Below are 17,764 nucleotides of genomic sequence, written 5' to 3'. Positions count from 1 at the left end.
ATTAAGAAAGTGTCGCCATCTGGTGTGTTACTCGTCTTTCTCTCTGAGTTAAAGCGGTGTATGTGACGCATATAAGAGGCTCATCATGTATCCTCTTGGATGACAGCCTGGGAAAGGTCTGTTCTTAATGTAAACCCTAAATATGAGACTAGTTTTTGATTGTGAGGAGAAGGGTCAAGCATCAGCGGATGCGGTGTAGCTGGTTGCTCTGTGTGTGTAGGAGGGAATTGATTGCTGTAACCCTCCTAGGGAGGTGCGAGAACCTCGTTGGTCGTCACACCTGCTCCTGCCTCCTCCGGCCCGGCGTTCTGTTCAGCACAGCATCCATTCACTCAGCTAATGAATATCTGAACACAGCATGGCTTCTTTTGACACAGTATGAGTAAAAAACCTGCTTTGAGGGCATGTCTGTAGACCCTCTTTATGTGTGTCAATGCAGAGGCTGTAGCATGACTTGTTTGCTTGTTTGTTTACTTGTTTACTACTACTTTTTTTTTTTAAATGTGTGTTTTAGGAAAAATGTTACATTTAAAAAAAGTAGCATAAAATTTTTTCATTTTTGTCCATGAAAAATGTCCACTGTGATACCAGGGTGTTCTCAGTGGTTGCCAGGGCATTGTTTGGTGGTTGCTAGTGCATTACAAGTAGATTGCTAGTTGTTTTTACTTCTGTAGGGTTGCTAGGGAGTTCTGAGTTAGGGTTTCATTTATATTACCTGTGCTCTAAAAACGGAGCACAAGTCAGCATGATATATTCATCAGCTTGCTCAAAACCTGTATTTTTTATGTTTTCTTCTCAGCCAGGCTGTTAAACATGCATGGTGGCTCTGTGTACCCAAATCTACCATCTTTGAAACCCTCTGTTGAATTAAAATTCAATTTTAATGGGGCCAAAGAAATTGCATTACAATAAGATTGCTAGGTATTCTTACTTCTGCAGGGTTGCTAGGGCATTGTTTGGGGGTTGCTAGGGAGTTCTGAGTGATTGCTAGGGCATTACAATAAGATTGCTAGTTGTTCTTACTTCTGCGGGGTTGCTAGGGCATTGTTTGGGGGTTGCTAGGGAGTTCTGAGTGATTGCTAGGGCATTACAATAAGATTGCTAGTTGTTTTTACTTCTGTAGGGTTGCTAGGGCATTATTTGGGGGTTGCTAGGGAGTTCTGAGTTAGGGTTAGGTTTTCATTTATATTACCTGTGCTCTAAAAACGGAGCACAAGTCAGCATATATTCCTCAGCTTGCTCAAAACCTGTATTTTTTGTTTTCTTCTCAGCCAGGCTGTTAAACATGCATGGTGGCTCTGTGTACCCAAATCTACCATCTTTGAAACCCTCTGTTGAATTAAAATTAAAATAAAATTTTAATGGGGCCAAAGAAATTGCATTACAATAAGATTGCTAGGTGTTCTTACTTCTGCTGGGTTGCTAGGACATTGTTTGGGGGTTGCTAGGGAGTGCTGAGTGGTTGTTAGTGCATTACAATAAGATTGCTAGTTGTTCTTACTTCTGGGGTTGCTAGGGCATTGTTTGGGGGTTGCTAGGGAGTTCTGAGTGATTGCTAGGGCATTACAATAAGATTGCTAGTTGTTTTTACTTCTGTAGGGTTGCTAGGGCATTATTTGGGGGTTGCTAGGGAATTCTGAGTTAGGGTTAGGTTTTCATTTATATTACCTGTGCTCTAAAAACGGAGCACAAGTCAGCATATATTCCTCAGCTTGCTCAAAACCTGTATTTTTTGTTTTCTTCTCAGCCAGGCTGTTAAACATGCATGGTGGCTCTGTGTACCCAAATCTACCATCTTTGAAACCCTCTGTTGAATTAAAATTAAAATAAAATTTTAATGGGGCCAAAGAAATTGCATTACAATAAGATTGCTAGGTGTTCTTACTTCTGCTGGGTTGCTAGGACATTGTTTGGGGGTTGCTAGGGAGTGCTGAGTGGTTGTTAGTGCATTACAAGTAGCTTGCTAGTTGTTCTTACTTCTGCGGGGTTGCTAGGGCATTGTTTGGGGGTTGCTAGGGAGTTCTGAGTGATTGCTAGGGCATTACAATAAGATTGCTAGAGCTGCGTCCCAAATCGCGTACTTATGCACTATTTATGACTTTTGTAGTATAAATAGTGTGAGTAGTGCGTTCACACTGAAAATTCCAAAAAGAAAAAGTGCACTTTAAATACCCGGATGGTGCCCTTAAATCACCGAAAAAATGAAGTGTGGAATGTCGGACACTTCATGCACTCAACTGTTGCAGCTTTAATTACGCCGCGAAGGGGGTGGGGCTATCAGACTCCGATTATTAATGACAAAATAACCTTATATAATTCATACACTACATGGTTGAGTGCATAAGTACATAGTGTATAAGTGCATAGTGTAGTGTGTCATTTGGGACGCAGCTTAGGTGTTCTTACTTCTGCAGGGTTGCTAGGGCATTGTTTGGGGGTTGCTAAGGGCTTCTGAGTGGTTGCTAGAATATTGCTAGGTGGTTTCTAGGATATTCTGAATAGTTATAAGGTCATTTTAAGTGATTGCTATAGTGTTCTGTGTGGCTGATAGGATATTCTATGAGTTTGATGGTTGTTAGGGTATTTAGAGTGGTTGGTAGGGATGTTGCTAGATGGTTTCTAGGGTATTCTAAATGCTTGTGAGGTCATTTTAGGTCATTCTTATGGTGTCCTTTGTGGTTGATAGGACATTCTATGAGTTTACACTTCTAGGACATTGTTTGGTGGTTGTTAGGATGTTCTGAGGAGTTGCTAGGGCATTGTTTGGGGGGTTGATTGGGCATTGTTTGGTTGTCAGGGAGTTCTAATTTGTGGTTGCTAGGTATTTCCTCAAGCAGTATTTGGTGGTTGCTAGTATGTTCAGATTGGTTGCTAGGTTTCTAGGGTATTCTGAATGCTTGTGAGGTCATTTTAGGTAATCACTACAGTGTTCTGTGTGGCTGATAGGACATTTTACGAGTTTGCTGTTTGTTAGGATGTTCGGAGTGGTTGCTAGGATGGTTTTAGGGTATTCTGAATGCTTGTGAGGTCATTTTGGGCAATTGTTACTGTGTACGTTTTGGCTGATAGAACATTCTATGAATTTCCACTTGCTAGGACATTTTTTTCGTGGTTGCTAGGGTTTTCTGAGTGGTTGCCAGGGCATTGTTTGATTGTTCTCAGGGAGTTCTAATTGGTGGTTGCAAGGTAGTTCATCAAGCAGTGTTTGGTGGTTGCTAGTATGTTCTGACTGGTTGCAAGGTTTCTAAGGTATTCTAAATGGTTTTTAAGGTCAATTTAGGTGATTGCTACAGTGTTCTTTGTGGTGGATAGGACTTTCTATAAGTTTACACTCTTAGGACATTGTTTGGTGGTTGTTAGAGTGTTCAGAATGGTTGCTAGGATGTTGCTAGGCAATTTCTAGGGCATTCTGAATGCTTGTGAGGACATTTTAGACAATCGCTACGGTGTTTCTGTGTGGTTGATAGGACATTCTATAGCTGTGTCCGAAACCGCTCCCTATCCACTATATAGTGCATTATATCGGGTGTCAGCCATTTTGTAGTGCTGTCCGAATTCTGAGTGAACGACTTCATTCCCTACATACGTTCACTACTTTTTACCCACGATGCATTCTGATTTCGAGTGTACAACCGATGTACACTCGCTGAAGCACTATTTCCCACAATCCAATGCGGAGAACCAACGAGCTGGAAGAGAGAGAAGGAGCGAGCGAGTTTGAATGAGGGATGCCGTTTAATTTACAAAAATTATGATAATTTGGTGGATATTTTAAAATGTTTGTTGGTGGCGTATTCATTCTGATGTCAAATTAACGGTCGCCTGAGGGCACTCTACGACCATTGTCATCTTATCTGTGAGCAAAAACACTGCTCGGGAGAGTTTCAAGATACTCCAAACAATAAATACATAAAATTATGAACATAATTAATGTGAGTTAATGTGAGTTTATTTTTGTTGACAGTATTTTAATAGTATTTAATGATTATGAACATATAGGCATTACAAAACAAATTAATAATATACCATCAATGAAACCACAAAGCTGATTACAATATAAAGTCATTTTAAGTGTTATTGCTATTAATATTCTTTTCTAAAATATAAAAGTACATGTGACGAAGATGTTTTTGCAACAGCCAAGTCTCACGCGAAGTGTACATGTCACCATACGAATCCGTTCACTTCATTTCTTTCACTCCTTCTGATATAGTCCACTCAACTGCCACACACTATATAGGGATTAGTGAATGAGTGAAAGAGTGAGCAATTTCGGACACAGCTTATGAGATTGCACTTTCTAGTATGTTGTTTGCTGGTTTCTAAGCAGTTCTGAATAGTTGCTAGGGCATTACAAGAAAATTGCTAGGTATTCTTACTTCTGAGGAGTTGCTAGGGCATTGTTTGGGGGTGGCTAGGGAGTTCTGAGTGGTTGCTAGGACATTGCTAGGTGGTTTTTAGGATATTCTGAATAGTTATGAGGTCATGTCAGTGATAGGACATTCCATGAGTTTGGTGGTTGTTAGGGTGTTCGGAATGGTTGCTATGATGTTGTTAGTAGGGCTACAACAAACAATTATTTTGATAATCGATTAATCTAACGATTATTAGAACGATTAATCGACTAATCGTGTTATTTCAATGATTAATCAGTAGACTGACTGATTATTCAGCTTTTGAAATTACCGTATTGACCCGAATATAAGACAATGTTTTTTCCTTGGAAATACATCTGAAAAAACGCGTTCGTCTTATATTCAGGGTCTAGACTTTGACATGTCAGTAATACACCACAACAATAGGTGGCGCCAAAAACGCATAAAACGAGTGTGCCATGAAATATGTAATTCAATGTGTGTTGTAAAGATCGCGAATGAAAACAAATGAAAAAGAAAAGCTTACAGCGGCATGAGTCGTGACTGTCATGTTAGCCTGATGGGAACAAACTTCCTCTGTAAGTGATTTTAAAACATAAGACAGTACCCAGATTTGAAGACTACAATAAGATTTCACGTCTACTGATAATAACATTTTGGTAGGCTACTATGAGTTGGATAGCCTAATTGTTATATAATTCAGATGGGCTACCTGTTATTTCAATGGTATATCAAAATTTTCCAATGTCATTGTTGGTACATTTTACCAGTATTTACCATACTTTCAAAACAAAAATTAGAATTGGAAAAATATGCAATATGAAAATAATTTAAGAATAAATGTGTTTTACAGAGAGAGAAAAAAAGAAAAAAAAACAAGATTTGGTTTTCAAAAAGCCTTTTTCCAACAGGTACATCTGGAAAAAGGGGGGTCGTCTTATATTCGGGACAATACGGTAGTTCAAATGTTGAGTTATGCATATTCTAACAAATATATAACAGTAATCACTTCAGCTTTTGAAAGTTATTATGTAATTACAATTATTATACAATTAATTTATGCGAATATATATATATTTGGCACACAAAATTGATGACCGACAGAGAAACTCTCAAATTCACCATTTAATTAGCTACATGAAAAAGTAACTGAATGACACATCATTCTGCCTAACATCTCCTTTTGTAAGTCATATGGATAAGAAACAAAATAAAGATATTTTATTCACAAAATAATCTCTCTTAAAATACCTTATAGGGTTATGATAATCAAAACAGTCCTGAGCTACTGTAGATCAAGCTTTAATCTTTGCAAACCAAACTATCACTTTAATGAAATAATATTTTTTTCCCACTGATAAAAATATTTTATCACTAGCTAGGTCCACACTGGAGAGCTGCTTTATAACAGAAAATCAAGTTGTAATTCTAACTGAAATTGACACTGACTCTGGTTTTTCATGTTTAATACTGTAAAGCTGCTTGATTTAAGGCTATCTATTGCATAAAGTAGGGTACAGCAGGGCTAAAGGCCAACTTAAGAAAAAATGTCCTATTCACTGCACCTAAAATGTATAATTGCAGAAAAAATATATACGTTGTTGAACATTAATGGAGCAACAGATTTTGTGTGAAAATAAATCATTCAAGTTGTTTATTTTGTTAATAAATCTTATAAATGTATGAGGTGGCAAGGGGGCCCTTTTACCCCAAAGGCCCACCAGCATGGGGTAAAAGGCACACGGTATTGATACAAATACATAAGCTAAAATAATGTCTTATTAAATTAACAAGTTAATACTTGTTCAAAACAATCACTTTAGCAAAGTTTGTACTATTTTCTGCTTATTTTGACAAATAAAATAATGAATTTTTGTTCAATAAATGTACGGTCATTAAAATGTTAATATAAAAAATATATTTTAAAATACAGAAACAAAATCATTTTAATAAGTAAAGATTCTGAAAGAATTGAAGGAGATCCAATAATAATTTAATATATATTTACAGTAGTAACAACAAATGATATTTTATTATGATTAATATCATGTTTTTAAATATGATGGTTTCATTCTAAACATGGTGGTTATCTCTAATATGGACACCCAATATAATATATGATATTTACCATCTGAATCTAACCATGTCATGTCAACAAATGGAAAAGTCAGCCTTCTATTAATTATCATGTTAATTACTGTGCGCCTTTAGCCCCAACAGCGCCGGCGCGTTTTACCCCAAATACCATACTTTTACATATTCTTTCGTTATTTAAAACTGTTGCTTTAATTATCTTAAACAAAACTGAAAATAATAAAGAAGGCCTTTGTTTCAAAATCTATGCATTAATTTTAACGATTCTCATTTGCTACTTAAATCTACAACATTTTAAAAAACATAAAATATTAGAACAAGAAAGCACAGAATCAACTTTGCGCTGCTGCGTGGGATCACGTCAAAGATCAGACAAATATACACATGCATCTTGAAAAGCAAATCATCTGGAAAGTGCTACGACAAGTTTTTGTGCCATCTAGTGGTTTAGATGAAAATAATATCAAAGGCGCCTTTTACCCCGGGCGCCTTTAGCCCCGTTGTACCCTACTATATAAATAAACGTGACGTGACTCTTACATTAGGTCATATGAGATCAAACGAGTACTCGACAACAAAAATATTTGTTGACAATTTTTTATAGACGCGTTGAAAATGTCGACTAATCATTGCAGCCCTAGTTGCTAGATGGTTTCTAGGGTATTCTGAATACATGTGAGGTCATTTTAGATAATTGTTACGGTTTTCTTTATGGTAGATAGTAGAGATGCAATGATCAACTGGCCAGGGACCGGAATTAGCTGGTTTTCCGCATGGTCGGCCCGGACCAGTGACCGGCTAGTCAGTCTGCCGATTCCGAACAGGTCTGTTTTAACGTCACACTTACGGCGACTGATAATGTATTTGTCGTGCCAGATGAGGCTCGCACAGCCTGAGCGAGTGTGTGAGAGAGACTCGTGCAGAAATCAAAACAAATGAGCGCAACAACATACACAGAAAGTTATAGATGCATACTGCGGTAGTAAAAAAAAATTATAATAAATGATTTAGTGATTAAGTGATTATGATTAAGTGACTTACATTTTAGACACAATATTGACTGCTTTTGCAAAATTTCACTGATGAAAATAGTTCCAATCCAATCAAAGCCACAGCAGAACTGTTTTGTGTCTCCGAGCAACACAGCGGTGTTTTGTTTACGAATGAATGAATGAATGATTCAGTAACCCATTCATAAAGACAGTAGTCACTTACCTTGTTTCTGAACGAATCTGTTGAAGGACTAAGATGCAGCTTCAGTGTTTCTTGCAGTGGAAAGATGGGGTTTGTTGATACTGATTTCATTTGAGTGGTAACAGCTCTACAGTTTCTTATTATTCTAACTGAATTAATTGAAACAATGTTGTTAATATACAGCAACTCCTTTTCGGTTAATATTGTTATTTCTACTTCTTTTCTAGTCACAGAGCACTTTATTTTGAAAGTTGTCTAAGTGAGAGAACATCTGTAACGTTGTCCAGATTGGGGGAATTGTAATGTTTAATCATTTTTTTTTGGATTAAAAAAGTATAGATTTTTGTTTGTATATGCTGTCAATTATAGTTTTTAGAAAGAAAATCGGAATCGGCAAAAATCAGGATCGGCAGGTCACACTTGCAAAAAAATCGGAAATCAGAATCGGCCAAGAAAATTGCAATCGGTTGCAAATTGCATTTGCAATTTAAATCTCTAGTAGATAGGACATTCTATGAATTTGCACTTGCTAGGACATTGTTTGGTGATTGCTAGGGATTTCTGAGAGGTTTCCAGGGCATTATTTGGTGGTTGTCAGGGAGTTCTAATTGGTGGTTGCTAGGTAGTTCCAGTGTTTGGTGGTTGCTAGTATGTTCTGTCTGGTTGCTAGGTTTCTAGGGTATTCTGAAAGGTTTTGAGGTTTTTCAGGTGATTGCTACAGTGTTCTTTGTAGTTGATAGGACATTCTATGAGTTTGGTGGTTGTTAGGGTGTTTAGAGTGGTAGCTAGGATGTTGCTTGATGGTTTCTAGGGTATTCTGAATACTTGTGAGGTCATTTTAGATAATCGCTACAGTGTTCTTTGTGGTTGATAGGACCAAAGTCTCTTTAAGACAAGTTATGTCACTCGGCGGCCATCTTTGAAACGCCTCTCGGGCATCCAAGTGCAGCTTCTATCTCTTTGAATGGGGAAACATCAAATTCTCCAAAACTGTTCACTAAGCTTACGATTAAATTTCAGATTTGAAATCACCAAAGAAATCTGACAACAACTGTATCATAAATGTTGTTTCTTTTGCTCAAATAGCGTTATAAAAAGCTTATTTTTCAGGCTAGATCAGCCAGTGCGCGTGCGCAGTCCTAAACGCATGTCTCAGAACGCTGACTGTTTCTATAGGAACCGGGACTTCTAACTGCAGCTGCAGAGACACGCTGACTTTACCGATTAGTGATTGGCTCTTTCATTCAGAAGGCGTGGGCTTCCTGCAATTGAGCGGCCATATTGAGTGTTGCATTTTTCCCCATTCAAAACTATACGAGTGACATGTCTTGGGTATTCTATAGTCTTTGATAGGACATTCTATGAGTTTGCACTTTCTAGGACGTTGTTTTCTGGTTGCTTGGCAGTTCTGAATAGTTGCTAGGGCATTACAAGAAAATTGCTAGGTATTCCTATTTCTGAGTAGTTGCTAGGGCATTGTTTGGGGGTTGCTAGGGAGTTCTGAGGGTTTGCTAGGGCATTGTTTGGTGGTTGTCAGGGACTTCTGAGGGGTTGCTAGGGCATTGTTTGGTGGTTATCAGGGAGTTCTGAAGGGTTGCTAGGGCATTGTTTTGGCGGTTGCTTGGGCATTGTTTGGTGGTTATCAGGGAGTTCTGAAGGGTAGCTAGGGCATTGTTTTGGCGGTTGCTTGGGCATTGTGTGGTGGTTGTCAGGGAGTTCTAAATGGTGGCTGCTAGGTAGATCATCAAGCATTGTTTGGTGGTTGCTAGGGGGTTCTGACTGGTTGCTAGGCGGTTTCTAGGGCATTCTGAGTAGTTTTAAGGGCGTTTCAGGTGATTGCTATATGAGACTGTTAGGACATTGCTAGAGGGTTGCTAGGTGTTGGTAGGGCTGGGCAATAAATCAATTTTATCGATTAACTCTAATGTGTAGTTTACATCGATTTGTTTGAATGAAAGTCGGTTTTCTCTTTAACATCCGCCGACGCTCCCCTCTGGGCTCCCGTAGTCCCGAATGGGCTCAGCCCTCCCCCCGCGCGTCTGCCATATTAGAGTTTAGGTAGGGTTTCGTGATCCCCCGCAATCCGCCGCATCCCAACGTGTTCGCAAAGAAAATGACGTGTACTGCGGAATGCGGATCCCTTAAGTTACTCATTGCGCGGCTCACGAGACTCTTGCCAAGCTTTAATTTGTGGCTCGCATGGCAGTAAATAATATGATGATATTATGAGCAATACAGAGATTTCATAAAAACATTTTTTTTAAAAACAAGCAGGGCTATAACATAACCCATAAAAAAAACTCACACTGTGTCTACACCGGACGAGCGTCACGGTGTGATCAGGGCTTATGATTTCCGCGGAAAACGTGGACGGAATCGCGGAAACTAGTTATAAAAACAGAATTTACTGTATAACGCGGAATGTCATTGAATTTGTCAAAGTTTGGATGAATAAATCAAAAGTAGGTCATTACACTTAAATCAAATCGCGATATGAACTAGTATCTGTAAATGTTAAGCTGCAAAAATACCATTTAAATACGAATCCTGCGTGTCTCGTTATGAATGAATGCACAGACGCGCAGTTTCGTTTACTACACATACCGAAGCGTTTCAGCGTCTGCCGTCTCGCCAAATGAGGACATAAATACATGAACAACTGTCTGCTCTATTACAAATATATATATATTTTTTTAAATACCCAAAACAGCGGGATTACAAAATGGAAATACAGACTAGAAAGATATTTAAACTTGCTCTGCCCTTACATCCATGACATTGACTCACTGCTGAGAATAAATACAAAATGGGAGGAAAATGTATATTTCTTTCCCTCGCAGTTTTATCATTGTATGTACGTTTTATGTACTGTAATGTAACTGTAACAGGCAACCGTTAGCAATAGTTATTCGATTTCCGTGCCTTTCCGAATACGGATTCACGCTTCGGGCACACCCCTAACCCCCATGATGTCATCCTCCATCGTTTATCAGAACTACCTCCTATCTACTGAATAGCAAGATGTTAAACTTGTGTTTAAAGAAAATTTATCAAAAAGGGTCATATAATTTTATGTTTTATGTTACATTTTATGTTATATGTTATGTTACATTTTCACTGTTTACAATGGCAGGGCCTGCCATCTTGTCTCTTTGGCTTGTTGTTTCTGATTGCACTTTAACCCCAAGGGGGAAATCCAGATCAAATCCCAGAAGGGAAAATCAAAACAAAATAAAGTTCGATTTAAATCGGGGTTTTTTTAGGCCATATCGCCCAGCCCTAGGTGTTGGTGTTCAAAATGGCTGCTAGGTTGTTATGAGTGGTTTTTAGGTAGTTCCTCAAGCACTGTTTGGTGGTTTAGCTTTGCATTTGTGTGAGTGTGCATGTTTAGTGCGCACCGTTTATTCACATGCATAGATGACTTCATCTGCACATATATGTACAATGTACATGTTTTGAAGAACGCCTGCAAAGACTGCAGCATGTCCCACTAGCGATGTTTTTGATAATTACTGTGCGAGTCTGCGCATGTAGCCCATTTCTTCTTGATGTTTCAATAATGTCAAATTTGGCTGAAAAACAGCACACACAGGAAAAAGCATCTTGAATGCCGCACATGATGACAGCCCTTTGTTGTCATGGTGATCTCGCCAGCCCTTTAATTTGTTTTGTGTCTCTCAGGCGGATTGAATTGCATGAAAGTATGTTGGCTGTAACCTTCGGGCTGCCAGACCTCCCCTCACTTACCGCTGTGTGTCCTAATTAAGCTTTGTTTTACACACTGACTGCCAGCGTGAACGGCCGGCTGGATTGTTCGGGATACGGAGTCCAAATTCTGGCATGCGCAGGGAATGTGTTTTTAAAAGATGTCTAGACTGATTTGCGCTGTGTATTATCATACACTGCAGGCATCCCTGGGGTTATTGATTTACTGGACTGGGCTTCAGTATAATGAAAACTGTGAGGAATGTTTTCATGACATGCATGCTTCGTGCCGTGCATTAAATAGCTCATTTTAAGCTTGTTGCTTCTGGTTTCATACATTCAGGTTCACCTTTCAACCGTTGTCGTAATCATTTATGAATATGAAATTATGGTAATACTTCACTTGAAGCCTGATTAAATAATGCAATATCAAGGCAAGGAAATTTTATTTATATAGCACATTTAATAAACAATTCTAATTCCAATTGCTTTACATAGGCATGATAAAAAAAAGTTTAAAATAATTTAATATCACGTTTATTTAAATTAGACTAAGCAAATAAAGAAAATGAGAATAAAAGAATAAAAAATATAATATATAAATATAAAATATAAATATTGATAAAAGAAATGAAGAAAAATATATAGTTATATAACTATATTGCTGTTGTTGTTGTGTGTGTATACTCTATCTATCTATCTATCTATCTATCCATCTATCCATCTATCCATCTATCTATCTATCTATCTATCTATCTATCATCTATTTCTCATTAATCTCAATAATCTAATTGTTATTTTAGCAATATTTCTATACTATTATAATATAAATTTTTTAATTACTATTTTTGTATTTTTAAGTTTTATTTTTGCAGTTTTAATTTTAATCTTAGATTATGTTTTAATGATTTGGTTAAGGGCTTTTGTCATTTTTATTAGTTTCATGTTTTTATTTTTATATTTTTTTATAGTTTTATAATTTAAAATGTTTGTATAATGTTAATTTATTTTTATTTCAGTTTTAGTTTTAGTAACAGTAGTATGTTTTAAACTTGGTACCAAAGCAACATTTCTAATTTTTTTGTGTATATTTATTTTTATTTTATTTTATTTCAATTCCATTGCAGAAATCTTTTTAAATATTTTAAGTATTTGATATTTCATATGTACAGTGCCGTGAAAAGGTTTTTGCCCCCTTCTTGTTTTTTTACTTTTTTGCATATTTGTCACACTCAAAGATTCAGATCATCAAACAAATTTTAATATTACACAAAGATAATGCAAGTAAATACAAAATGCAGTTTTTAAATGATGATTTCATTTATTAAGGGAAAAAAGCTGTCCAAACCTACCTGGCCCTACGTGAAAAATTAATTATCCCCTCCTATTAAATCATGAAAGAATTGTGATTAACCACATTATTTTAGAAAGCTGAGTTAAGTTTCACTAGCCACACCCAAGACTGTTTACTGCCAGACCTGTTGAATCAAGAAATCACTTAAATAGAACCTGTCTGACAAAGTGAAGCATGCTTATAGAGCAACACATCATTCCACGACCTTAAGAAATTCAAGAACAGATGAGAAACACAATAGTTGACACGTATCAGTCTGGAAAGGGTTATAAAGCTATTTCTAAGGCTTTGGGACTCCAGCAAACCATGGTCAGAGCCATTACCCACAAATGGAGAAAACTTGGAACAGTGGTGAACCTTCCCAGGAGTGGCTGGCCTACCAAAATTACTCCAAGAGCGCAATGACGACTCATCCAGGAGATCATAAAAGAACCCAGAACAACTTGTAAAGAAATGCAGGCCTCACTTGCCTCAATTAAGGTCAGTGTTCATGATTCAACAATAAGAAAGAGACTGGGCAAAAACAGCATCCATGGGAGAGTTCCAAGGCAAAAGCCATAGCTGACCAAAAAGAACACAAAGGCTCGTCTCAGATTTGCAAAAAAATATCTTGATTATCCTCAAGACATTTGGGCAAATATTCTGTGGACTGATGAGACAAAAGTTGAACTTTTTGGAAGGTGTGTGTCCCGTTACATCTGGCGTAAAACCAACACAGCATTTCATAAAAAGAACATCATACCAACAGTCAAACATGGTGGTGGTAGAGTGATGGTCTGGGGCTGCTTTGCAGCTTCAGGACCTGGACGACTTGCCATAATTGATGGAACCATGAATTCTGCACTCTATCAGAAAATGAATGTCTGGCTGTCAATTTGTGACCTCAAGCTCAAGTGCACTTGGGTTATGCAGCAGGGCGATGATCCCAAACTCACCAGCAAGTCCACCTTTGAATGGCTTTTAGAGTGGCCAAGTCAAAGTCCAGACTTAAATCCGATTGAGATGCTGTGGCATGACTTTAAACAGTCCTTTCATGCTTGAAAACCCTCCAATGTGGCTGAATTAAAACAATTCTGCAAAGAAGAGTGGGCCAAAATTCCTCCACAGCGATGTGAAAGACTCATTGACAGTTATCGCAAACGCTTGATTGCAGTTGTTGCTGCAAAGGGTGGCACAACCAGTTATTAGATTTAGGGGGCAATTACTTTTTTCCCTTAATAAATAAAATAATTATTTCAAAACTGTATTTTGTATTTACTCGGGTTATTTTTGTGTAATATTAAAATTAGTTTGATGATCTGAATCATTCAAGTGTAACAAATATGCAAAAAAAGAAGAAAAAAAAAACATGAAGGGGGCAATAACTTTTTCACACCACTGTATATATTTAATTTTAATATTTTTAGTATTTTATACATATGTAGTGTATGTATACTTCATCAGTCAAGTATTATATACATGTGTGTATTGTTATTGTTTCTCTAAAACTAAAACAATTAAAATTTAAATGTGAAAATGTGTATACACACGCACACACATTCACACACATTTTAATTTTAATTGTTTTAAAACAAAATTATGCAAGAAAACAGGAAACAGAAATTAGAACCCAGACTACATTAAATACACATTCAACAGGGATAAACAACATTTGCAACGAGGTGCCGACCATCTTTTTTTTTTTTTTCTTTCTACAGAACTTCCATATGGCTGGGAGAAAATAGACGACCCTATTTATGGCAGTTACTATGTTGAGTAAGTTCTTCAGAATTCTTCTTTCAAATTTTAGTCGAATCTGACCCCAAATCATCCGTGTCATGCTCTTCAATAAGCGTGCCGAGGGAGGGAGGGTCCCAGCGTGATTAAATATCTGCTCGTTCTGCCCCGCAGCCACATTAACAGAAGGACACAGTTTGAGAACCCCGTCCTAGAGGCCAAACGAAGGATGCAACAGCAACAGCAAATGCAAAGTCAAGGTCTATCGGCGCTGCCATTGCCCACAATATATAGAGGTACTGCTTTTCTCTGTGGCCCATAAATGTCATCTTCACCCAATTGGTTTTATTGGTGTTTCTCGGTTTCGGGTTGCTCAGGTGTGCCCTACTTTCACTTCCACTTTAGCTTGACCGAAGCACCAAAGACCATGCAGTAGAGATGGCTGTGCATTGTGCCATGTATTCCTCTGATAGTTTATGTGTGTTTGTCTTCACAGAAAAGCCTCCATTCACAAGGGACGCCACACAACTCAAAGGGACGTTCCTCACCACGGTGCTACAGAAGAGCAACATGGGATTCGGCTTTACCATCATTGGTGGCGACGAGCCGGATGAGTTCCTACAGGTCAAGAGCGTCATACCTGAGGGACCTGCAGCCCAAGATGGCAAGATGGACACAGGTGAGAAGGTCAAGCAAAATCAGGACCTCAGGACATATGTTGTCTTCTTCAGTGTGTTATAATCTTGTGATAACCTTTATGCTTGTATTCTAGCAGAAGGGTGAATTGAGGTAATTTAATTTAAATAAATGTAGTTGTTTTGATGTGAAGTTATTTAATTTTCTTATTAAAATTACATTTCATATAATACACTTATCTATTTTTATATTATCGTAATATTATTAAATTATATTATTATGAGTAATATTATTAAATCACTTTACATCAAAAATGTATATTAAAATGTTGTGTACACACACACACACATATTGTGTGTGTGTATATATATATATATATATATATATATATATATATATATATATATATATATATATATATATATATATATATATATATATACATGTATATGTATATATGTATATGTATATATGTATATAATATACACACGCACACACACACACACACACTGTGTATATGTATGTGTATATATGGTGTCAAAATTAGCGGCGTTAACGCAGGCGATTAATTTTTATTTAGTGTTAAAATATTTAACTCAATTAACGCAGGGGCGGAGTTAGAGTTGGCCACTTTTTCTATTGACAAGAAGTGCATCGATATTCTTTGTTGTATTTTCAAGAGTTCCTTTGAAATTCTTCAGCTTTTAAGAACTGCCGGTTTCTCTGGTAGTGGGCGGAACTAATGCGCAAACGACAATCTCATTGGCTGGTGCTCACCTATTATCGTCCCTGTTTTGATTTCAGCAAATCAATTCAAGCGAACGCAGACAACGTGATTAATATTCATGAACCCAGCAGCTCATTAATCCTTAGTGCGTTTTACATTGATGACAAATATGCATTCATACTTGGTTATTCTAATTACTAAAATTCTATCATCATATAATATTAAATTATCATAATATTATATTATAATGCTTGACTGACTGATACTAAGTGTCAGTAGATAAATAGTGTAGATTAATGTACAATGTTTTATAATAATAATTTATTCTTTTAGTGTCCATTTCATTAATTTAACATATTTAATATTGGGGGCATCCAAAGTTATTTGACATTTGAACATTTTTAAAAAGTAGCATAATAGTTACTTTCCTGGTAATTAGTTACTTTTATAATGATGTAACTCAGTTACTAACTCAGTTACTATTTGTGAGAAGTAACTAGTAACTATAACTAATTACTTTTTTAAAGTAACGTGTAGGCCTGTCGCAATAATCAATATATCGACTTATCGCACAATATATGTACATGACCTCAATATATTTTGGTGACGCAATATATCGCCCATTATATTTACTTAAAAATTAATGTCACCATGTTTTTTGCATTCCACTTGTGCCTGTGTCTTTTGCAGCTTCTCGTACATAACATGGATTGTTTTCCTGGATTTTGTCATGAGGTGCTAGTTCACATTTTAAAAAAGTTTTTACAAAAAAATGATATGGCCTTGTTTAGGGATCTGTGCCTTTGTACATGCGTACATCTGACTGCTAAGTAGTGATTGTGTTTTTCAGTAATAGTGTGCACCCTTAATTTACAGAGAAAAGAAGGTCAGTGGAAAATCTGTAGATGGAAAAATCTCCATACAAGTTCTTTGTACATTTTTCTCTTTTTTCCCTACTTGTTACTTTGCACTTTTTGTTAGAAAAATGTTTATTTACTATTTATTCAAGTTTTTTAAGGTATCTAATATTTTGATACTTAATTTCCATGATCTAAATATTCTTAAGAATTAAAAGTTTGTTGTCATTTGGAAGCGTGTAGGCCTTCTAATCTGCATTCTTAATCCTTTTGATCTTTTATTTTAAAAATTCACAAAAATCTAACCTTTCATTGGATAATACGAATTTAAAATAGGGGGAAATATCATTATGTTGGACACGTTGGACACAATTACTAGCACCCCTAGAAATCCTTATGAGTAAAATATCTCTGAAGTATATTCCCATTCATATTCACAAATTTGAGCACTCCAGGGTGATTATGAACATGAAATTATCCAGCCATGACTTCCTGTTTCACAGAAATATAAATAGGAGGGAATACAAAGCCCAAATTCCCTTAATCATCCATCACAATGAGAAAAACCAAAGAATATATTTCTGATGTGCAGCAAAAGATAATTGAGCTTCACAAATTAGTGAAGTGTCTTTAGGAAAAGAGCTAGAGCAGTGAAAATTCCCATTTCCACCATCAGGGCAATAATTAAGAGTTTCCAATCAACATGTTAAGAAACTGCCTGGAAGAGGACATATGTCTATATCGTCCTAATGCACGGTGAGAAGGAGAGTTTGAGTGGCTAAAGACTCTCCAAGGACCACAGCTGGAGAATTGCAGAAAATAGTTGAGTCTCAGGGTCAGAAAACCTTAAAGGAAAAATTGGTCAAACAGCACCTACATCACCACATGTTGTTCGGGAAGCTTTCAAGAAAAATTCTGCTCGCTCATCTAAAAACAAACTCCAGCATATTCAGTTATCAGACACGACTTGAACTTCAAATGGGAAAATGAGTGGTTGAACTGAAGAGAAGCAGCACCAACATGGAGCTTGGAATCTAAAGGGTCTGGAGTGATTCTGGACGAAGGAATGGTCTCTGATCTCTTGTCAGGTGATCTCTAACCTCAT

General features: G+C 36.9%; 1 protein-coding gene across 1 annotated transcript in view; it reads left to right on the top strand.

The window, feature by feature from the left end:
• The window catches only part of magi2b (membrane associated guanylate kinase, WW and PDZ domain containing 2b), a 119,014-nt gene that overhangs the window by 63,167 nt on the left and 38,083 nt on the right, over positions 1 to 17,764 (top strand). Inside the window, 3 exon segments of the mRNA XM_058767392.1 lie at positions 14,421 to 14,478; positions 14,614 to 14,735; positions 14,936 to 15,118. Coding sequence (XP_058623375.1) covers positions 14,421 to 14,478; positions 14,614 to 14,735; positions 14,936 to 15,118 — 363 coding nt within the window.

The sequence above is a fragment of the Onychostoma macrolepis genome, chromosome 25 (assembly GCF_012432095.1).
Source record: "Onychostoma macrolepis isolate SWU-2019 chromosome 25, ASM1243209v1, whole genome shotgun sequence".
Taxonomy (NCBI): Eukaryota; Metazoa; Chordata; class Actinopteri; order Cypriniformes; family Cyprinidae; genus Onychostoma; species Onychostoma macrolepis.
The sequence above is the reverse complement of the archived record's forward strand: the minus strand, read 5'-3'. Positions and strand labels throughout refer to the sequence as shown.